Source organism: Oncorhynchus kisutch, linkage group LG10 (assembly GCF_002021735.2).
Source record: "Oncorhynchus kisutch isolate 150728-3 linkage group LG10, Okis_V2, whole genome shotgun sequence".
NCBI classification, from domain to species: Eukaryota; Metazoa; Chordata; class Actinopteri; order Salmoniformes; family Salmonidae; genus Oncorhynchus; species Oncorhynchus kisutch.
The window spans coordinates 16,777,723-16,801,620 of NC_034183.2; the positions used below are offsets into that span (position 1 = coordinate 16,777,723).

Sequence of the window (23,898 nt, forward strand, 5' to 3'; positions counted from 1 at the left end):
CTTGCCTGCTTCCCTATTTATCCCCACGCCAAAGCACTATTAGCTCAGTAGGCCTCTATCTAGAACCTAAAATAGTTATTCCGCTGTCCCCATAGGAGAACCCTTTTTGGTTCCAAGTAGAACCCTTTCCACATAGTGTTCTACATGGAACAAAAGGATTCTAACTGGAACCAAAAAGGATTCTACCAGGAACCAAAAAGGGTACACTCGGAGAACCCTTTTGGAACCCTTTTTTTCTAAGAGTGTAGTAACTGGGGCGTATCATGAGCAAAGGGAACCCTGAATCACACAGAGCCCCCTGCTGAATTGTCCACCCTATTTTATATTATTTTTCAAGACATGTTATTGACATGCTGGTTCTGGCAAAGTTTCCTTCTTTAGGATCCCATCCAATGTTCAAAGCTGTTTAGGATTCTGGGGAATGACTAGGCCTATCTCAAATGGGCCCAGAATAGGCTTAGCAGGTTAGGTCAATGGGTTTCAAAAAGTACTGCAATTTCGTTATCTGTTGTGTCACCCGATCAATCCATAGCTGGTGGGTCATATTATGGCAAACCTAATCCGTTATTATCTCACCCTGGATCACATATATAACTTTCTCTGACCCAGAACAACAATTATCCTACAAATAGGCCTATTTCTCAAAGACATCTGTATTTTTTAGATTGACATTTTAGAAAAGGCCTGCCTGCGATTGGCAAACTGCAATTAGCCTACATTTTCTTATTATAGGCATAGTTATTACCAGACTATTAGAAGTATAAAGTATATAAACTATAATCGGTATTGAACACTATGTGGCAGCTGAATCATATACTATTCATAAATGAAAGATAGCGTTATATTGAAACACTGTGGCGTTTGGCCAATGTAACCCTAATTCTGATCCAAGTCGGCGGATTCGATTATGCTGGGCAACAGTCCCGTGTCAGAAACGGGCAAAAGTGGTGAGTGACCTTCTCAAAATGAACAGTAATCGGCGCTGCTCGGTTGTGAAAAAGGCAGCATGGGTCATCTTCCAGAAACATACATATCTTTTCCATAAAATATATGTTTTCATTTTCTAACTAGTTTTCATTAGGAAGGCATATAAACGCGTTGTTATCAAAGCAATCATTTGTATTTGAAAACACAGAATCTTACTAACTACTCCACGTGCTAAATTACTTGTTTCGCTATCATATGCTATCTGTGGGCCCCGACCTCTCATTTTAGACAGCTTCATTGGAAATCTCCATACACCCGGGATACCTGGCCATGCTTAACGAGTACCACCACCGTTAAAGAAACGGGAGATTTTTTAATTGACATGTCCTTCAGCCAATAAGTGTTGATATGGGCGGGTTTCAAGACATTACTTTTTCCGGATTCGAGCACACACACACACACTTGTGTAGGAAAACTGGGGTACTTCGCTCTGCGTACTCTACTGAATAAGTAGGTAAATCAGATTTCAAAGTTAAATAACAGTTTATGTCAGTATTTTATTTGGCATTCATGTAACGATGCATAGCTTTTCCATGGCTAAGCATGTGTTGGCTCCTTTAGCAAGTCATGTTACGACTTAGGTTATTGTTATGCGCTAATATCTATCGTTAGCTAGCTAGCAACCAAACTACCTAGCCAGTTGATGATGCCAAAAGAAAAATGTGAAATTAAACACGTCTCCTAACCATTTGCCATTTATTTGCAATTCGACAGTTGGATGGAACTGTACCAACAATGTCTTTACATCCTAGTCACAGGGTGAAAAGTTGTTGTTACACTGTTTCAGCAAGGAACCCCGCTAGCTAGCACAGAGTTCTTACTGTCTTTGATTATAGCCAACCAGAATAATTATCATGTTATATTTACATTGATACTAACAAGTTACACTGAACAAAAATAAACGCAACATGCAACATTTTCAAATGTTAAATATATATTTTTTAAGTCAGAGTTTGCCACTACTCTACCAATAATTAGTGTAAGAGAAGTGTCTAGTAGTGGTGGGGATGTTGACCTATTCATTCACATGTCCTTGTTATCTTCTCTTGACCCTCAGCTTGTGTCCTATGGCGGATGCAGAGCCCATGCTGGTCCCTGCCCCTGGGGGGGAGAAAAGGGCCTGCCCTGCCTTGGAGGATGAGGTGGCCCACAGCACCAAGAGACCCAGAGTCCAGAAGGATGAGAACAACAGAGGAGGACACTCTCACAAGCCAGCCCAGGATGAGGCAGAAGAACCAGAGGGGGAGGAGACAGAGCCACTGGAAGAGGAGGATGGAGAAGGGGCCGGGTTAGGTTCTGGAGAGGCTTTTGCAGAGATGATGAAGCATGGGCTCACAGAGCTGGATGTGGGGATTCAGAAATTTGTCAGTGAACACAAGGGCTTCTCTGGGATCCTCAAGGAGAGGTTTGTACTGATTCCAGTCAGGCTGTAGTGTGATCTGATCCATGGCGTGATGTATATGTGTTGCTGTGTGCGTTTCACTATGACAGAAAATCGAATACTCTTTATTTAGGTACTCTGACTTTGTCGTACATGAGGTCAACAAAGAAGGCAAGACAGTGCAGTTGGATGATCTCTCGGTCCCTGAGGAGGCTGAGGTGAGCTAACAATGTATCAGTAGAACTGTCTTTCGTCTTGCAGTTTTAGAGTGAAACATAATCATTCCTGAAGTTAAAGCTTGACTCCGTAGCCCTTTACACTCGTACCCGTATACGTGATTGAGATGGAAGATTTTAGCACTAATAAGCACCTAAATTGGAACGTCGTGGCTGTACAGTAACATGCTATACGTGACGTCAAAGCTATTCCTCTGCACTTCACAGTGCTGTATGGGTTTTGACTGACAGCCGTTCTGAATTTGAGCACCACGCACAACAAGAAGTTGACCTCATCCCTCGTGGTAACTTTAGAAAATGTTTTGTCTAAGTAAGAGAAATGCTGTAAAGTAAGAGGACTCTGTATTTTGAAAGATGAGATGTTAAGGATTATAGTAAATACATCCTTGACAAGCAAGCCAAACACCCGTGAGTCCCAGTCCCATCTCACTTCAAAATTCATGTCATATACAGTGTCAATATTTATGATTTCTCTGTCTGATGTCAACTTACAAGATGAAGTGTCGTCATACCCTTGGTAGTTCTGAACACAATGAGCATATGTTATATTGTGAAGAAAGCACACGCACCTGAATGCACTCACGACTTCTTCCTAGCTGCACCAAATTGCCTTGTGTAAGATCATATTTTATAACTTAGCTAGTCATGTTGGCAAGAGAACAAGCTTAGAAATCATGGCCACCTGACTCAGATTGCAATTTATAATGGGCCGCTTTTGGATTTCAGGGATGCAGGTTGTGTTCCAAACAAAACTACAAGTGTGCTTGCTCTAGTTGCTCAGCAGCACAGCTAAGAGAGCTCCAAAAAGTATCTTATAGTTGAAGATTCTTCTTCAAATCATAAAATTGCTTAGGGACAACTGCACACTTTGGAGAGATGTGTGTGGCCACCTGGAGACACCAGTTAGTCCTGCTTCCCCAACTGGATTCCATCTTTAAACTGATGTTGGGTTTGTCTTGTGCTAGGAAGCCAGTGTGGCAGAGCAGCCAGGGTCTGAGGTTTTCACAGAGGAGCAGAAACACCAACTTGAGCAGCTGCAGCTCTTCAAGAAAAAAGAGGGCAACGTGTCCATAGAGGTAAATACGCTGACTTTCTAAAAACCCATTAATTAAGTCTGAGAATTTAGTAGTAGTTTGTTATCCACCTTGACCAGTGGGTTTATATAACGTTGAATAGTTCACCTATCTTGAAAGGTGACCAGTTGCTTCTGGTTGAACACAGATGGCGGATGACACCAAAGAGAAACGGACCCTGGTCCACAAAGCTGTCAAGACCCTGTACCCTGGACTGGAGACCAAGACAGAGGAGCGGGAGGGAAAGAAGTTCATCGTGGCCTACCACGCAGCCGGGCAGAAAGCACTCGCAGGTAGAGACAAGAGAATGGGAGATGGGTGTAATGGACCTTTTCTGGGTTTGTATCTCTGGTTTATTTTCGCAGGGTGAAATCTCTAACGTCTGTCATAGAACAGAATCAAGTCGCTCTCAAGTTTGTGTCTCTTGCTTCAATAAAGAGTTTACATTTCAGAATGAGGAAAGTTATTGTTGAATGGTTGGAAAGGGTTGTGCTGCATGCCCTTGTTCAGCTTGGCCTCTTTGGTTCTCACTGCATGTGGTTCTGTCTGAGCCGAGTAGCTACTGCCTAGTTAAATAAAATAAAAAATACTGGGTTGGCTAGCGTATGGGATAAAATGCAGGCTGCATGAATGAACAGGTGCATGTGAAATGCCAACACAACAAACCTGCATGATGATACTTCATGAAGATCCTGACCAGGCCCATGGCCTGTGAGAGAGCACATGGATCTTGACTTTTAGGCCCAACAAATCAGCAGAATCTCCTTGACTGGCCTATTTTGAGATCAGTTAAGACATTGACATTATTCACATCAATAATTTCCTGTGAATTCAGTAGCTTGTGCAAAAAGAGCACAGCACGGTTGTCATCAAATAATTGCTTTGTCATGCCCGTGGCACACAACTTGCTGCACAGAAATGGTTTGACACAACAGCACTCCAAACCTGTCGGTCTGTCTGCCTAACGGTCCATAAACGTCTTTTAGTAACAGTCTTTTATTGTTTATATTCTATTCCTTTTGCTCTTCTCTGTGTGGACAGAGGTCAAAATCGCTGCAGGTAAGAAATCCTTGTCCACACTGCTCAGAAAAAGAGAGGTATATGCAATTTAAAGGTTTCAGGAGACTAGTCTAAATGTTGGTAGCCTCACATCTGATTAAATATCAGCTCCTTATCTGTCATGGCATCATCAGTCTTGCACAATTGTCTTTATGGTAAATAAATAGTCATGACTATTTTCAGGGTGTGATGAACTGTTATCATATTGTTCAGGCTAAGGGAACAGAACCTCAGTTGGTTAGTTTATACTTTAGAGCAATGGGGAATGAGTGTTCCAAGTGCAGCATTTAAATTATTCTGACATCTTAGGACATGCAGGATGCTCCCAGCATAATTTGTTAGAGAAGTGGTTAATGCTGTATGTGTTGGGGCCCGTAACGAAGCTCCTTCCACCCAAAAAGATGAAAGCGCCAGGTAGTTTCAGTAACTTATCAAAGGCCTGAACACTGATGAGGATGTATTCTCTGGTGACAGAAGGTGTTAGATATCTGATCCTCTGCCTGTGTCTCCACGACTTACTCCTGTGTCCCTGGACAGCCCCCAGGAAACACTCCTGGCCTAAGAGCCGTGGGGCCTTCTGCCACTTTGTCCTTTACAAAGAGAACAAGGACACCATGGAGGCCATCAACGTGCTGTCCAAGTTCCTCAGGTAGAACACTTGTTTTTTTTTTCATAGCATTTCTCACAGGATGTGTAAGAAACTTCTACTAAACTGTACAACTCCTGACTGACGTGCGTCTGCTTTTCTCTAGGATGAGGCCTAATGTGTTCTCTTACATGGGGACCAAGGACAAGAGAGCCATCACTGTGCAGGAGATTGCAGTTCTCAAGTGAGTGTAGTGGCCTGCCACTCATCAAACTAACAAGCATGTAATTATGTTCTTATTAAGTCCAACGCAGCCATTTCTGGGTAACCATTAAGTACATGAAGGGCTCTACATCGTCTATATGCAATGGAACTGCAACAGATCCAACGGAGGTTTGTCTACGTAGCTCTACGTAGTTCTACATACTTTTGTGATGCAGGATTTTGGGAACCCAGCACAAACGGAGCTCTGTAGCTCTATTTGGGTAGACTATGAAATCGCTGTGGAGAGCCTTTACTGTGATTGTTTTCAATTAAAAGGTTGTTTAGATATTTATATATTTTTTTTTACAAAAATTGCTTCTTAGCAAAGAGCAATTTCTCAAGCAAGAATTTTACTAGGACTGTCTGGGAGTGGTCTGAGGGGCCTAATTGGAGGGGTATTTAACCTGAAATCGATCTTATTGTCCTATGAACTTATACTGCCTGGTGATTGTCGCCAGGCAGGCCAAAACTCCATCCACGCAAAACAAGCAGAAATTTCAGGCACTCTTTTCAAACACCTTTTACACTAAAAAGCGTTATCATAATTTTCACACTTATTCTAGCCTCCTTGTGTGGAATTGTATATAGAACACGGGAAAATCCTGTTTTTGACTGCACTGGGCCTTTATGTTGCCTGTGACTTCAGGGTCACAGCAGAAAGACTGTCTCAACTTAACAAGTGCCTCAATAACTTCAAGCTGGGAAACTTCTGCTACAAGAAACACCCTCTGAAACTGGGGGAACTACGTGGAAATCATTTCACTGTGGTCATCAGGTCAGTGAATACTAGCTGTGTGTGATGTCTGTCTTTGCTATAACATTCTTTGTAATTATAACTACTCCCCAATCCGCATTTATTCAAATAGCAACAACTTTTAATCTGCTCAGTGTTGCTGTTTTGTTACTGGCTGGTTGTCTCCCACAGGAACATCACCGGGACAGATGACCAGGTCCAGCAGGCCATGACCTCCCTCAGAGAGACAGGCTTTATCAACTACTACGGCATGCAGCGCTTTGGCACCACTGCCGTGCCCACACACCAGGTTGGCAAGTAAGGACAGACACACACACGTACCCCAGTGGCTGGTGGCACCTTAATTGGGGAGGACGGGCTCATAGTAATGGCTGGTATGAAATATGTGGAATGGTATCAAACACAATACCATTCCGGCCATTATTATGAGCCGTCCTCCCTTCAGCAGCCTCCTGTGACATACATAGGGTATAGGGTCAGCAGGCAAGAACATGACTACTCTGTGCATGGTGCAACTGGCCCACGGGTATGGGGTAGGCAGGGGATAGGTGATTTGACTGTTGTTGTGTCTGGACCAGAGCCATCCTGCAAGACAACTGGAATGAAGTGATAGATCTGATCCTGAAGCCTCGCCCTGGAGGTAAACAGCCACTCTCCTTCATTTGACTTGGTTTTGAATGCTTTTCATGTAATGTCAGCTACCAGATGGCCAAAGCATTATTGCAAGATCATGTGTTCGACTTAATTTTCCTTGACCTTTCTCTGCAGCGGAGAAAGGTTACCTAGTGAAGTGTCGTGAGGAGTGGGCCCAGTCCCAGGACCCAGAGGCAGCGCTTAAGAAGCTACCTGTGAAACGCTGTGTGGAGGGACAGCTGCTCCGAGGCCTCTCCATGTACGGCAAGAAGAACATCATCACTGCATTTGCCATGGTGAGCTGAGCCAGCACTGTTATGACTAATCGGGAAGGTATGGGTGACTTGCACACACTTTCCAAACATTGTGTACATTATTTATTTATCCCTGTGTGTTTCCAATGGATTGTATGTTATTAAATGTTGTAAAAGGTGAGAAACAAACTTGGCCGCACGGGTCCTCTGTTGATTTGATTTGTCATCAGGTTTACTTACGGTGGGTTAACTCCCTGTGTTGGCCCTCATCTTCTAGATCCCTCGTAACAACCGACTGATGTACATCCACAGCTACCAGAGCTTTATGTGGAACACCATGGTCAGCAGACGCATTGAGGCCTTCGGGCTGAAGGCTGTGGAGGGAGACCTCGTGCTCAGAGGAGGTGGGTCCTATCTGTCTTGTGCGCCTTCGTGTGGGTGTATTTGGGGACAACTGAGTTTTAAATCCTTTGTTAAATCTTCTGTAGAGGACGAGCACACAGCCCAGAGTGCCTGTCTCACAGATGGCTCTCAAGTGTGATAATCCACGTCGAACAGAGGGCTTCATGACCACCTGCTAGGCTGGACTGAGTTAGTGTTTATTCTATGTAGGGGCTCAAACCAACTAATGTACACATCCTATTCGCCCTCTATCTCCAGGCACTGCGTTCGTGCTGTCTGCAGCCGAGGCAGAGACTCACTCTATTCAGGACGTGGTGATGCCCCTACCAGGGTTTGATGTCATCTACCCCACTCACCACGGTAAGAGAGCCCTGCATCCTCCTATCCTCCATGTCAGGGCACAGTTCCCACACAACTGCTGTTCTGATGCCTGTTGTTTGTGGGGGTCGAAGCAGAGCAGGAGAAGAATTTCAATCCCTGGACTACTATATCTCTGGAGTATACTATTCTATTTAGATATGTGTGAGGTGTGTGTTTCAGATGTGATTGTGTCCTTTCCTCCTGTTCTGTAACAGTGGGGAAGGGCTACAGGGAGAAGCTGAGTGCAGATAACCTGGACATTGACAACATGAGACACAGGGTGAGGGACTACTCTCTGGCCGGGGCCTACCGACGCATCCTCATCAAACCCAGTGATGTCAGCTGGTCTGTAACACTCACTATCACCTCGGTACCAAGTAATAGAACAATTTTCTGTCATAGCTAACTAGTAAAGAGCTATCTAATAGTATTATGCAAAATGTTGTTACACATTCCAAAGACATAAAAAGGAGCTGAGGATTTCTTTATTTAATAAAAATTGTGAGTGTGATATGCAGTACCAGTCAAAAGTTTGTACACCTACTCATTCAAGGGTTTTCTTTATTTTTTGTATTTTTTTCTACATTGTAGAATAAGGGTGAAGTTATCAAAACTATGAAACACATATGGAATCATGTAGTAACCAAAAAAAGTGTTAAACGAATCAAAATATATTTGAGATTCTTCAAAGTAGCCACCCTTCGCCTTGATGACAGCTTTGCACACACTTGGCATTCTCTCAACCTGGTTTACCTGGAATGTTTTTCCAACAGCCTTGACGGGGTTCCCACATATGCTGAGTGCTTGTTGGCTGCTTTTTCTTCACTTTGTGGTCCAACTCATCCCAAACCATCTCAATTGGATTAAGGATGTGTGATTGTGGAAGCCAGGTCATCTGAACTCTGAAGCATTTATTTGGGCTGCAATCTCTAATGACCTTATCCTCTGCAGCAGAGGTAACTCTGTCTTCCTTTCCTGTGGCGGTCCTCATTCAGAGCCAGTTTCATCATAGCACTTGATGGTTTTTGTGACTGCACTTGAAGAAACTTTCTTGACATTTTCCATTAAAATAATGGACTGTTTTTCTTTACTTATTTGAGCTGTTCTGATTGGCTCAACTGATTCCACAAATGAACAAGGCACACCTGTTAATTGAAATGCATTCCAGGTGACTACCTCATGAAGTTGGTTGAGAGGGAAGAATCTCAAATGTAAAATATATTTTTGATTTAAAACTTTTTTGCTTGCTACATGATTTGTGTGTTATTTCATAGTTTTCATGTCTTGACTTGTATTCTACAATGTATATACAATGTAGATAATAAAGAAAACCCCTGGAATGAGTAGGTGTCAACTTTTGACTGGTACTATGTGTTTTATTTATTTATTAGGGCAACAGGTAGCTTGGTGGTTAGAGCGTTGGGCCAGTAACTGAAAGGTTGCTAGTTTGAATCCCCGAGCCAACAAGGTGACAGTTTTCAATGTGCCCTTGAGCAAGGAACTTAACCCTAATTGCTCCTAGGTCGCCACTGATAATGGCTGACCCTGGCTGTGACCCCCCCCCCCCTGCCACGGGTGTCTCGGGGAGTTGAGATATGCAAAAAAAACACATGTCCAATTTACATGTGTATATAATACACACTTGTACATGAGTGATACTGGACAAATATATATAAGCACCCGCCTAATAATTATTGAGGCTTTTGTTAAATGCACTTCAAATACATTTTTTGATAATCTGTCCTCAATTTCTTCAGGTACGATGTTGTATTTCTTGTATCGTCTCCTTGTGTAGGGAGGTGATTAACTATGATGACCCTCGTATCTCTCTGGTTCACACTGATGTGGAGAAACTAGAGGACCAACCTCCTCCGGTCTTCAACAAAGGTCTGTTCTAGCTTCATGTTGCTGTACATTGATCACTTGTGTTCCTCCTCAACTTGGCTTGTATGTGTACCCCCATTTTTAAGTGGTAGAGAAAAACAAAATTCTTGACAGCCCTCTTTCTGGTGACGTTTCTGCCTCACTCTTTTTTTCTTCATCATCCCTCCTCTATTCTCTTCCTCCCACCTCCAGAGGGGAAGTACAGGGCTTTGAGGATGGAGTTCTCTCTGCCTCCCTCCACCTATGCCACCATGGCCATCAGAGAGGTGCTCAAGATGGACACCAGCATCAAGAACCAGACCCAGCTCAACACCATCTGGCTCAACTAACACAACACGGAACAACATTTTACTGAGCTGTATCCAGCGATGTCGAACGTTGTAGATAGAAATGTAATGAATAGAGCTGACACGATTCCCCTATTCGATATGACGATCATATCTTGTCTATGCGATACATTTCTATCTGAACCTTCTGTATTGTTACTTTCTCCTCAATAGGCCCTTGAACTACATATAGGCCTAGACTACTGGGCTGTTTTTACAGGCTGCAGAGCAGTCCATACTGTGTGTGTGAGTATCTGTAGACTGGGAGTGTTTGGTACTTTGCCAAGCCAAAAGTCATTCCTCAAGGTGTGTCATAGTGATGATGTAAATCATCATAGCCACCCACACAACCAAGAGCAACATCTCTGTTGTTATTTCCTTTTTTTTATCAGGAGGTTTTAAAGCGTTCCTGCACTGGTGGGGTTCAGAGAGATTATTTTGAAATGAGTGATGTGCTGCCTAAGCACTTACAGGTGACGTCTGGGAGTTTCTCAGTAACCCATGGGGGTGTTCTGAGGTAGGGCTGGGACGATAAACCTAAAATGATCGATACGGCCACTTTTGCATGCAGCATTTTGCTGATACCATTCACTACCATAACAGTAGCTAATATGGGTGATGGCTACAACAAACAAGTAGTAATACTAAACAGTGGTGCACATTACTGTTCTAATCGTAGTGTTCTATGTATTGTTATCGTATCAATTCAGGCAATCTATCACAATATCTATTCTCTGGAACTCTGGTAGAAAGATTTCCTCTTTAAGGGCCACCTCGACTCTGTCACCCACTTCCCCAAAGACAGATACAAAGACTTGACGCCCCTGCTACTTCCCACAGGACTACAATGAACTCTCTGATTGTACGGAATTATCGTTTACTTTTTTTAACTAAAATGTTTTTTTTGTGTTTTTTTTTTTTTAAACAAGCTCTTCTTTTTTTAAATTCTTTTTTTTACAGAGAGAGAATTGAAATGTTGAGTGAAGACTGTTGAAGGTTTGTTTCATCAGACATTTGAGATACAGCATTCTGTTCCAGCCTGTGCCACTTTCAGAGTATCATGATGCCTATAGTAACTATTCAGCCCAAGAAGATCAGTCCTATGAATTACAGCTCCATCGTCAAAAAATGGGAGCATCTACTGTCATAAAACTAATGTTGCTTGACTAAAACACTTTTATTCAATAGACATTGACATGTATAGTAGTGTTGTGCTTTGGGGGCACTTATTTCTGGTTGGTGGCAGTAAAGATAGATCTTGGCAATGATAGATCAGTGTTCTGTTTTGGGTTCCAGTCGGCACTGAGACAATGCCCCGGTTGCTGCTGATCATGGCAGGTGCTGTGGAGCTTACCGTCTGGCAGGGTGGCTCTTGCCAGCTGGCAGTAGTTATTGTAGTGATTGCCTGCTATCAGTGCCATGTCTCCAATCTGTGTTTGACTGGATCCAGTCACCAGCCAGTTACCCTGGTATACTGAGAAGGATCTCATGCAGTTTTACTTAATTTTCTGTTATGTCATGCTCTGAAAACAAATCTCTGTAACGGAGCACTTCAGATTTGTTTATATATTTGAATCTGTGTTAGTTTGATTTTCTTCCATACCCCCTAGCACATTATTTTTTAGCAGGACTGGTGTAACCTTGTGAGTGACCACCATATTGTATTTTTTACATGGCCTAAGTAAGATATTGTACCAATTCATATCACAAGGGAGAGAAGTTTTGACTTTTACTTAAAACATTTTTTTTTTACCACAACATCTGCACGTCACACTTTATTATTCAATTTCATTAACAAAATTCAAAATGTCCACGTTCCTTGGTATGAAAACCAATCAAAACTGTCCTGTGGTCAGGTGACACAAACATCTCTAATAAATACACATTAAATGTGTTCCTCTAAATCCAATATAAAGTTGTATTGCTCTGCAGTGTGTTTTACAGGTACAGCTATTTACATTCCCTCAACTTTGCTTTAAAGTTGTGTTCCCGTCCTTCTGGCATTGAAGTCCTTACAACTCTGTTGAAAGAGATCTGGAACTGCTTTGATTTAAGAGCAGATGACCCGCTACAAACTCCTATGTGATTCTCGATCCTTATTGTACATTATGTTATTCTATGCACACTGCAGTATGGATAAGTCTACTTCTAACCGGTGAGATGAAATGGGCTATCTATAATTATCTTTATTGTCCCAATTGAGATATGTGTAGTGGTCAGGATAAAAACAACAAAACAATATATAATTTAAAAAACCAGGACTGAAACTGACAGATGCAGTGGCTAGCTAAGGTGTCGGCTATCTTGGTCAACTGTAGAACATCTACCACTGGTGGACAGTGTGATGACTGGGAAAGTGAGGAACGGTATGGCTCTGGTCAGGTGGGTCTGAAGGGACAGACAGAATGTGGGGTGAGCTGTTGTAACTTTTCAAGGTATATGTTCTGTGTTGCACTGTGATGTTACGCCTTTCATAGACTCCTGTTATGTCTGCACCCTAACACAAGGCCATTGTGTTCTGGAACTGTTGCTTGTATGAAATAACTTGTGTAAATAATATGATTGTGTTATCACCTCCCACTATATAAGGGACATGGAACCATTTACTCCTGAGTTCTTCCCTGTGAAATCAGATCTCCCTCCCTTGCAGTTGCTTGATTAAAGTTATTATACAATTGAATACTCTCTGCCTTAATCTTTGGATTACATTTTCCACAACAATAATAATAATAGGTTAATATAATTTTGGGTGTAAAAAAACAACAGCATGTACAATGTATTCTCAGAGGATAGCACTTACAATTCCTAATTAAACACTTGTTTCCAAAGTGTTCGTTGATTTATATAAAGAGATTAGCCCTCAGCTGTTATATTTACAATGCCCCTCGAGGTGTCATGGACTTCATGTATGTCAGTTAACAGTATCTGGTAGTTGGTATTCTCTCCCTCCTCTCTATCAGACACCACAGTCTGGCAACGGCTTCTGTGTTTTTACAACATAAGCCATCGCTGCCCTCTATGCCAAGAAACACTACAATGTCAAGCGGTGAGCAGGACCTGGATAGAACCCACTCCTAATCGATTCCAGTGTATGTCTTTGAAAATAGAATAGGAGAATGTGTGGTGTTTTTCTAAGAGTGCTGTTGTTTTGCCCAGGATGTTGATTGTGGCCTGGGACGTGCATCACGGACAGAGCTTCCAGTTCTCTTCCGAGTGTCTTTTCTTTATCCTAACTGGACTTTTTGGCTGCTAATCCATCTTGACTGACACCCCTCTTTGTCTCCCATTGTGCTCTACTTCTCCTGGCACCGCTATGAGCACCAAGGCTTCTGGCCCAATCTGAGGGAGTCCGACTATGACAGTGTGGGCAAAGAGAAGGGTGCTGGCTTCAACAGCAACTTAACCTGGAACAAGGTCAATGCCATAGAAGTAGATTTCTAGAAGTCATTTAAATTCTAAGAAGCTCTTGTTTCTTCCTCAGTAGCATTATGCCTTCAGTTCTCATTTTATCTCTTGAGTGGTTACAGGTGGGGAAGGAGAACAGTGATTACCTTTCCGTCTTCCATGTTCTCGCATATGAGGTGAGGCATTCTCCTGCTTCTGCAGCACTCACAAAACATGTCTGATCAATCTCTACATTTCAATCTCAAATGATGACTGAATTAAATCAATGCTCTTTGTTTCAGTTCAGCCCAGGTTTGGTATTTGTTTGTGCTGACTTTGACTCTGCCATTGGAGACCCAGAGGTAAGGCATTTAACCTTTCGATGAATAACCAATCGAGTGTGGAGGGATTGTCATTTTATTGTAATGAATGTCTTTCATGTTTTGTCCCAGGGTCATGTGTGAAACCCCAGACATCTTTGCCCACCAGACCCACCTCCCGATGTCCCTTGCTGGGGGGGAAACTATGTACAGTCCTGGAGGCGACTGTCACTCATAGACTGTGATATTTAACAGTGTCACTCTCTTGACCTCACTAGCCCAATCAGTGTGCCAGACCGTCCAAACCTTACTTGGAGATCCTGCCCCCCAAACAACAGAACTGAACGGCCCATGTGAGAGATTGGCTAGTTTCTCAATCAAGGCATTTCTTCAACTTTAAAACTGCTATAACATAAGTACCACTTATAAGTAGGATGCTAGACTGTAAGTCACTCTGGAGAAGAGCATCTGCTCAATGACAAAAATGTAAATGTGGAAATTATGTAGCTTGTACCGTTACAGGTGGGTTTTAATCAGATGTATAGCTGAAAAGCTTCTCTCGCAAGAAACACGGCTGACTGGAGTAACAACGGAAATCTTAGAAAGTCGAAAGTGCTCATGGAAGACCTTATATAAGGTTTCTCGAAACACAACAAAGTCCAGGAGAGTAGACGGTCTGTCCCTTCCACTTTTCTCTCTCCTATCAAGAAGCAGCTTGGTTTGATGAACCTCATGTTTGAGGTCCTCTAAATCTGACTCAAAGGCAAACAAGCTCCTCATTCAAAAATGTTGTATTCTTTGGGTTGAGAGACTGGACCCCTTGCATTATCTCGCAATTCTTCTTTGAAAACGCCTCTGTAACTCAGCTGTGAGACTGTCAAGCACCTGATAATAGATAGATCTTTGGAAGCTCTCCACATCACTTTGGTCACAATTTTTCTGTGCTACAGTGCTCATCAATGAGTCGTGAAATCTTAAGCTTGTTTTAGGCTGTCTTTTACATGCTGTTTGCAGAGCACTGAAAAATAAGTGTACAATCTCTTCCCATAGTTCTCCACAGTAACCCTCACTTCTGTAGTCCTGTAATGTGTCTGTAAGGGATCCTACTAGATCCACAGCCCTTCCTGTAATGTGTCTGTAAGGGAACCTATTAGATCCACAGCCCTTCCTGTGATGTGTCTGTAAGGGCACCTACTAGATCCACAGCCCTTCCTGTAATGTGTCTGTAAGGGCACCTACTAGATCCACAGCCCTTCCTGTAATGTGTCTGTAAGGGCACCTACTAGATCCACAGCCCTTCCTGTAATGTGTCTGTAAGGGCACCTACTAGATCCACAGCCCTTCCTGTGATGTGCCTGTAAGGGCACCTACTAGATCCACAGCCCTTCCTGTGATGTGTCTGTAAGGGCACCTACTAGATCCACAGCCCTTCCTGTAATGTGTCTGTAAAGGCACCTACTAGATCCACAGCCCTTCCTGTAATGTGTCTGTAAGGGCACCTACTAGATCCACAGCCCTTCCTGTGATGTGTCTGTAAGGGCACCTACTAGATCCACAGCCCTTCCTGTGATGTGTCTGTAAGGGCACCTACTAGATCCACAGCCCTCCCTGTAATGTGTCTGTAAGGGCACCTACTAGATCTACAGCCCTTCCTGTAATGTGTCTGTAAAGGCACCTACTAGATCCACAGCCCTCCCTGTAATGTGTCTGTAAGGGCACCTACTAGATCCACAACCCTCCCTGTAATGTGTCTGTAAGGGCACCTACTAGATCCACAGCCCTTCCTGTAATGTGTCTGTAAGGGCACCTACTAGATCCACAGCCCTTCCTGTAATGTGTCTGTAAGGGCACCTACTAGATCCACAGCCCTTCCTGTAATGTGTCTGTAAGGGAACCTATTAGATCCACAGCCCTTCCTGTGATGTGTCTGTAAGGGCACCTACTAGATCCACAGCCCTTCCTGTAATGTGTCTGTAAGGGCACCTACTAGATCCACAGCCCTTCCTGTAATGTGTCTGTAAGGGCACCTACTAGATCCACAGCCCTTCCTGTGATGTGCCTGTAAGGGCACCTACTAGATCCACAGCCCTTCCTGTGATGTGTCTGTAAGGGCACCTACTAGATCCACAGCCCTTCCCGTAATGTGTCTGTAAAGGCACCTACTAGATCCACAGCCCTTCCTGTGATGTGTCTGTAAGGGCACCTACTAGATCCACAGCCCTTCCTGTGATGTGTCTGTAAGGGCACCTACTAGATCCACAGCCCTCCCTGTAATGTGTCTGTAAGGGCACCTACTAGATCCACAGCCCTTCCTGTAATGTGTCTGTAAAGGCACCTACTAGATCCACAGCCCTCCCTGTAATGTGTCTGTAAGGGCACCTACTAGATCCACAGCCCTCCCTGTAATGTGTCTGTAAGGGCACCTACTAGATCCACAGCCCTCCCTGTAATGTGTCTGTAAGGGCACCTACTAGATCCACAGCCCTTCCTGTAATGTGTCTGTAAGGGCACCTACTAGGTCCACAGCCCTTCCTGTAATGTGTCTGTAAGGGCACCTACTAGATCCACAGCCCTTGCTGGGTCAAGAGAGCTTGATTGGAGCATGTCAGAAAGACATTTGGCATCACCAATCACTTTACAAAAAGTAACCAAAAGCCCTATGAAATGTAAATCTATCTGAGAAAGAAGGCTCCTTGCCTCCACTGATTTATCACCACTATTTTCAAGTGTGATATCCTGAAGCACTCTCAGAACTGCTGGAAGCCTGTCCCTCAGATTACGGCATACCTGCATGCCCACCTTACATCAGTAAGTCTCCGTAGTTCCCTGGGCTGCTGCTGTAGATACATCTCTTTCTGAACTGCAAGCCACTTGAGATGAGCATATGAGCCAGATACAAAGTTATAAAGCTTCTGCAGGAGAGCAAAAAAGTTAACTGCCTCAGGCACTGATTTTACAGCATCGACAAGAACCAAATTCAAACACTGTGCATTACGGTGCACATAAAATGCTAATCTCACTCTATTTTTAATCCGTGCAGACACAGCAGAATGCATACCGCTCATGACGGATGCACCGTCATAGCCTTGCCCCAGAAGATTATTTCTGTAGTCCAGACCATGTTTTTCAAGGCAATCGATTATCATGTATGAGACCTGCTGCATCTAAGCTTTCAGCTGATCAAAAGTGTAAAACTTTTGTGGATGCTGAGAGGAACATGCTGAACCCAACTTCCAGAGAATCCTCCATTGAAAGATCTTCAGAGGGTTGGTGACTTATCCATATCTCTCAGTAGTGTGTATCCCTTTATTTTGAGAACATACACTGATGCTAAAGGATGTTGCTGTGTCCAGGTGTTAATAGACTGGATCAACAATGAGCTGGAGGAGGACAGGATCATCTTCAAAGACTTGGAGGAGGATTGCTATGATGGACAGGTGCTCTAGAAGTTATTTGGTAAGGAATTGTTTGTTTGGACTCTGTGTAGTGTCTGGCTGAGCTTGGTGTTTTTCTGATGAACTATATAATATATCACTGTTTTCACAGTTTTTTTGATTCTGATAAATGGTGTAACTGTTTAGGGTGAGTGTTTATAAAGCATTTGCAGTGTGTAGGTGTGTTTGTGTTTATTATGATGCTCTGAGCGACTGCTTTATAAGTCCCTGTGTGTCTCTTCTCTGCTGGTGACAGAGAAGCTGTCGGGTCGGAAGCAAAATGTGGCTGAGGTGACCCAGTCAGAGAGAGGACAGAAGCAGATGCTCCAAACTGTACTGGAGTCTGTCAACCAGCTGCTCAGGCCTCACGTCTGGTCCATTGAGTAGAGCGTTGACTGTGAGTTGTATTTTACAGTCTAAGACCAAACATTGATAGGTGCCATTCAATTGCCAGTCCGAGTGGCTAACACTACATTTAACACTTAATAATATATTCTGTATTGTGATCAGTTTTCTTTGATATCATGCTAACAAAGTATCTAATAAAAATCCTAATTTTACCATTAAATTTACCTCTAGAAAGCACTTCATTAAAAAACATTTTACCTTAGTACCGGTAGTCACAATTAAAACCTGGTGAATGCTGACAGCTCCCTCTGCTGGTCCCCTCTTCCATCCACAGCTATCCATACTAAGAACCTGGTGGCCATACTGTACCTGCTGGTGACTCTGGCCATGCACTATCTGTCCCCCATCAGCTTGTCTAAACACATGTCTGTACAGGTGGTGGTGGTCAAGGTGAGGAGACACAACACATATCTATTATCTGTTGCACATCATGATTGTAAATGAGAACTTGTTTTCAACTGGCCTACCTGGTTAAATAAAGGTGAAATAAAATAATAAATGATGATGACTCATTGGGAGAATCTCAATTGCATTCATCCTCACATCTTCGCTTGGGAGGGACCTCTGGCTTTCTCATCCAATGGGTTTCGAGGAGACGTGGAGAGAGGACGCAATTCAGATTCTTCCACTGACCTGTATAGATTGTTTGTTTTAGAAAAGGGAAGGCGTACTGCAGACATCATGTGACCAAGGAGCTGACGAGCACTACAGAGTAAGTACTATTGTTCAGTGTTTGTTAGGTTTCTTTTTTGGGGGGAGAGGGGGATCCTTATTCTATACGTCGGTAAAACAATAACATTTCTGTTTTCTATCACTTTTTCTAGAATGATGATAGGTGATTTGGTGAGAATTTGGTGAGAACATGTTGGTTGAACATTGAGGCCTGTTGTAAAATGTGATTAATGCAGAGTTTTTTTATGATCTTGATTTCTAGATTTTTTTTTTTTTTACTGCATCTCAGAAAGGGATGCATTTGACACACTCTTGGATCACACACCTGACAAGCTCAATGTTATGAAGGAGGTCAAATATTTTAAGAGAGATTTAAACATGCGTTCCTTTACACTTTAGTGGTTGGTGGCTTAAGTTGAGCCATAGGGGTAAGATCAGCCAACCACACACAGAATTAATCATTTGATCAGGAAGCGGTCATTTCATGGAGTCTGTGAAGGAAGAAGCCACATGAAAACTGATTAAACTTTCTAGCTCTCCCTGTAGATTTTGCAGTGACCTAGTGTCCCCATGAGTGGCCAAGGCTTTCGACTCTGTCAATCACCATATCCTCATCGGCAGACTCGACAGCCTTGGTTTCTCAAATGATTGCCTCGCCTGGTTCACTAACTACTTCTCTGATAGAGTTCAGTGTGTCAAATCGGAGGGTCTGCTGTCCGGACCTCTGGCAGTCTCTATGGGGGTGCCACAGGGTTCAATCCTTGGACCGACTCTCTTCTCTGTATACATCAATGAGGTCGCTCTTGCTGCTGGTGAGTCCCTGATCCACCTCTACGCAGACGACACCATTCTGTATACTTCCGGCCCTTCTTTGGACACTGTGTTAACAACCCTCCAGGCAAGCTTCAATGCCATACAACTCTCCTTCCGTGGCCTCCAATTGCTCTTAAATACAAGTAAAACTAAATGCATGCTCTTCAACCGATCGCTACCTGCACCTACCCGCCTGTCCAACATCACTACTCTGGACGGCTCTGACTTAGAATACGTGGACAACTACAACTACTTAGGTGTCTGGTTAGACTGTAAACTCTCCTTCCAGACCCATATCAAACATCTCCAATCCAAAGTTAAATCTAGAATTGGCTTCCTATTTCGCAACAAAGCATCCTTCACTCATGCTGCCAAACATACCCTTGTAAAACTGACCATCCTACCAATCCTCGACTTTGGCGATGTCATTTACAAAATAGCCTCCAATACCCTACTCAACAAATTGGATGCAGTCTATCACAGTGCAATCCGTTTTATCACCAAAGCCCCATATACTACCCACCATTGCGACCTGTACGCTCTCGTTGGCTGGCCCTCGCTTCATACTCGTCGCCAAACCCACTGGCTCCATGTCATCTACAAGACCCTGCTAGGTAAAGTCCCCCCTTATCTCAGCTCGCTGGTCACCATAGCATCTCCCACCTGTAGCACACGCTCCAGCAGGTATATCTCTCTAGTCACCCCCAAAACCAATTCTTTCTTTGGCCGCCTCTCCTTCCAGTTCTCTGCTGCCAATGACTGGAACGAACTACAAAAATCTCTGAAACTGGAAACACTTATCTCCCTCACTAGCTTTAAGCACCAACTGTCAGAGCAGCTCACAGATTACTGCACCTGTACATAGCCCACCTATAATTTAGCCCAAACAACTACCTCTTTCCCAACTGTATTTAATTTTAATTAATTTATTTATTTTGCTCCTTTGCACCCCATTATTTTTTTATTTCTACTTTGCACATTCTTCCATTGCAAAACTACCATTCCAGTATTTTACTTGCTATATTGTATTTACTTTGCCATCATGGCCTTTTTTGCCTTTACCTCCCTTCTCACCTCATTTGCTCACATTGTATATAGACTTGTTTATACTGCATTATTGACTGTATGTTTGTTTTTACTCCATGTGTAACTCTGTGTCGTTTTATCTGTCGAACTGCTTTGCTTTATCTTGGCCAGGTCGCAATTGTAAATGAGAACTTGTTCTCAACTTGCCTACCTGGTTAAATAAAGGTAAAATAAAAAATTAAAATAAATGAGTGACAGAACACTGAGCCAATCATGGCTCAACTACAGAAGATTACCAACCCCTACGCTCTGTAATTTCTGCTGGGCCGCTGAGCTAGGCTGAATCACCTGCATTTTGGAGCTGCCTCACTCAAGAAAGCAACAAATAGACCATGTTTGTATGCAGCTTTGTTAACTCAATACATTTTTTTTTACATTGTTTGCAAACTGATATGTGACACGTATTAGTGCTAAAATAACAAGCAAGTAAATATTACTATAATACTTTTTTTGCTAAACAGGTGGGGGTTCATAACAGGTGGGGCTCTGCCCTGGTGGGGTTCATAACAGGTGGGGCTCTGCCCTGGTGGGGTTCATAACAGGTGGGGCTCTGCCCTGGTGGGGTTCATAACAGGTGGGGCTCTGCCCTGGTGGGGTTCATAACAGGTGGGGCTCTGCCCTGGTGGGGTTCATAACAGGTGGGGCTCTGCCCTGGTGGGGTTCATAACAGGTGGGGCTCTGCCCTGGTGGGGTTCATAACAGGTGGGGCTCTGCCCTGGTGGGGTTCATAACAGGTGGGGCTCTGCCCTGGTGGGGTTCATAACAGGTGGGGCTCTACCCTGGTGGGGTTCATAACAGGTGGGGCTCTGCCCTGGTGGGGTTCATAACAGGTGGGGCTCTACCCTGGTGGGGTTCATAACAGGTGGGGCTCTGCCCTGGTGGGGTTCATAACTGGCCCTGAATGATGGGTCGCCACTGCTTCTTCCATATCCTCATGTGTTGCCAATGTTTGACAACCCAAGTTTGCTGATGGTGTGTATCTGGTTCTGCTGATGGGACTGCTGGAGGACTACTTTGTCCCCCTCTACAGCTTCTTCCTCACACCGGAGAACTTTGAGCAGAAGGTAGGTAGGACTTTTAGAAGTTTCTCTGTGAGAGGTGGACATGTAGAAGTGGTGTTTCTCTGTAAGAGGTGGGCATGTAGAAGTGGGGTTTCTCTGTGAGAGGTGGACTTGTAGAAGTGGTGTTTCTCTGTGAGAGGTGGACTTGTAGAAGTGGTGTTTCTCTGTGAGAGGTGGACTTGTAGAAGTGGTGTTTCTCTGTGAGAGGTGGACATGTAGAAGTGGTGTTTCTCTGTAAGAGGTGGGCATGTAGAAGTGGTGTTTCTCTGTGAGAGGTGGACTTGTAGAAGTGGTGTTTCTCTGTGAGAGGTGGACTTGTCGAAGTGGTGTTTCTTTGGTCGACCGCTAGCAGGTTCATCTTGTTCATTCTCTCCCCTGGTTCCCCTCAGGTCCACAATGTGGCGTTTGCCTTTGAGCTGATGCAGGACGGAGGCCTGAAGAAACCCAAAGCCAAACCAGACGTTACAGTACTGACACAATATATAACATCAGTGTTTCCCAAACTAGGGGTTGCGACCCCATGTGTTTTTGCCTGATTTAAAAATGGGGTTGTGAGAGAAAATGTGCAATGATGTTCTTTTCTACACAGAATATCATACAACATTATTGCCTGATGATCTTCTGAACATCCCAATACCTTTCTGATGCATTTCAGACACTTCAAACTATACTTCCTTCAGATGGAAATACTGTCAAAAGTACTGTCAGACTGATTTGTAATAGATTGTAATAACCCCAAGTTAAAAAAGTAAACATTGGCTGTAATTTTTTTCCCAAAGTTTGGGAACCCCTCCATTAGATGAACAGGTAGAGCGGTAACACATGGGGAATGCAGGCAGTGAACTTTCAATAGAAGAGGGAAGCTTTCTGAATGTAGACTGTCATCGGAATGCTCATGATGCTTGAGTATCTTTAATGTCTTAGATGTCCAGTAGGTGGAGCTCTTTTCTCACTTTAGATACTTGAACATTGATGTAAGTCTAAGCCAGCATGTGACCCAAACACACCCAACCTCACCCCGCCAGCTTTTGTCTTCCTGAATATAAAGTCTCACATGATGAATTGTCAAAAGAAAAGTGTTTATATTTTTATGTTTGTATACCAATATTACCCAGAATCAGTCAAGCAGCATGAGATTTTTCTTTGTGTTTGTGATTTTCCCTCTCAGAGAGAAGTTTATTTTTGTTTTTATAAATAATGAATTACTTATTTTGTGTGCATTGTTTGGTTATAGACATTGTGAACCTGAACTTGAAGTCCACCTTGAGGGTGTTGTACAACATTTTCACCAAATACAAGAACTCTGAGTGACGTCTGCCTGCCAGACACAGTCACACACACAGCTACAGTGTGAGGAGAATGAAGGCACTGTGCTTGTGCCCACTTTGAGCCTAAACAATGATTGAACCCATGGGAAATAGACTAAATTCACCCCTCGTATCAGTGCCGTGGGACTTACAGATACCCCCGAGGACTGGCCTGAAGAGACAGATGGTTTGTATTTAATCTCCCCCAATGTCAGTATTTAATTCCTCTTTTCTGCTAACCACAACCCATACTCCAGCACACTTATGTTTTAATACTCAGTCAACACTGGAGAATGTATTATGCAATTGGAAAACACGGACAGCAAATTCTCCAGCGTTAAGAACAAAACAAAAATATCACTGAGAGTGTTAAATCAACACCGCAAGTGTTGAGTCTGTGGACCAATATAGACAGTGGAACAGTGTTAAATTAACACACTGTTTTGTGTAAAACCTTGTTCAAATATTTCCCAGAGTTACTTGTAATTTCGAGTAAATTTGAGTTACCACCCATGACTGTATTTGTTGGTGACAGAGATATGGTTGTTGCATTCATCCATTTTCAGTCCTATGAACTTAATCAAGTGAGATCCTAAGTGAGTATGTATCATAAAAAAAAGCTTTTTAACAAAATAGAGTAAGTATTACACAAGGCCTTACTTTGAAGGCCTATTTTGACCCTAATCCATGGGCCAGAAACTCATACAAGTCACTTTGAACCAAAACCATCATTATCACATTTCCCAGCATTTTTTTTTACTTTACAGGGTACCATTACAGTTGCAAGTGTTTGTACCCCTTTAGGAACAAATCAAACCCTTTTTTTTGTGTAATACAATGGCCTGAAACTCATGCAGTGTATTAATTTAAAACTGTTCCAATGTCTATATGGGTCCACAGACTCAACACTTTCAATGTTGATTTAACACTCTGTGTTCATTTTGTGTGGTTTTTTACACTGGAGAATTTGCTGTGTGGGTGTGTATTTTCTGCAAAAAGCCTCTACTGCTTTATAAGAAGATATTTATGTGTCAAATGCTGTATGTTTTATCTCATAAAGCTTTATACAGTATATTATTATTGATGGACTTCTATTGTATCTATACTGCCAATGACTGGAATGAATTGTAAAAATCACTGAAGCTTGGGACTTATATCTCCCTCTCTAACAATAAGCATCAGCTGTCAGAGCAGCTTACCAATCACTGTACCTG

General features: G+C 43.1%; 1 protein-coding gene and 1 pseudogene across 3 annotated transcripts; both read left to right on the forward strand.

Annotated features, from left to right (window-relative positions):
* Window positions 1-1,353: 1,353 nt before the first annotated feature.
* Window positions 1,354-12,879, forward strand: LOC109897833 (pseudouridylate synthase 7 homolog). 3 transcript variants are annotated; one of them, XR_004211169.1, is made up of 16 exons: window positions 1,354-1,437; window positions 2,045-2,392; window positions 2,502-2,586; window positions 3,570-3,680; window positions 3,826-3,970; window positions 5,274-5,385; window positions 5,489-5,566; window positions 6,233-6,361; window positions 6,512-6,637; window positions 6,919-6,980; window positions 7,109-7,269; window positions 7,505-7,631; window positions 7,888-7,989; window positions 8,170-8,334; window positions 9,785-9,876; window positions 10,066-12,879. XR_004211169.1 is itself a non-coding variant. In XM_020492433.2 (16 exons), the coding sequence occupies exons 2-16, from the start codon at window positions 2,055-2,057 to the stop codon at window positions 10,200-10,202; spliced, it is 1,935 nt and encodes a 644-aa protein (XP_020348022.1). In that variant the 5' UTR covers window positions 1,354-1,437; window positions 2,045-2,054; the 3' UTR covers window positions 10,203-12,879. The 3 variants fall into 3 exon arrangements, 2 of the variants coding, with proteins under 2 accessions (XP_020348022.1, XP_020348024.1); XM_020492433.2 differs by having other exon boundaries at window positions 8,205-8,334; XM_020492435.2 differs by having other exon boundaries at window positions 1,371-1,441; window positions 8,205-8,334.
* Window positions 12,544-22,688, forward strand: LOC109898733 (beta-parvin-like; annotated as a pseudogene).
* The last annotated feature ends 1,210 nt before the right edge of the window (window positions 22,689-23,898 follow it).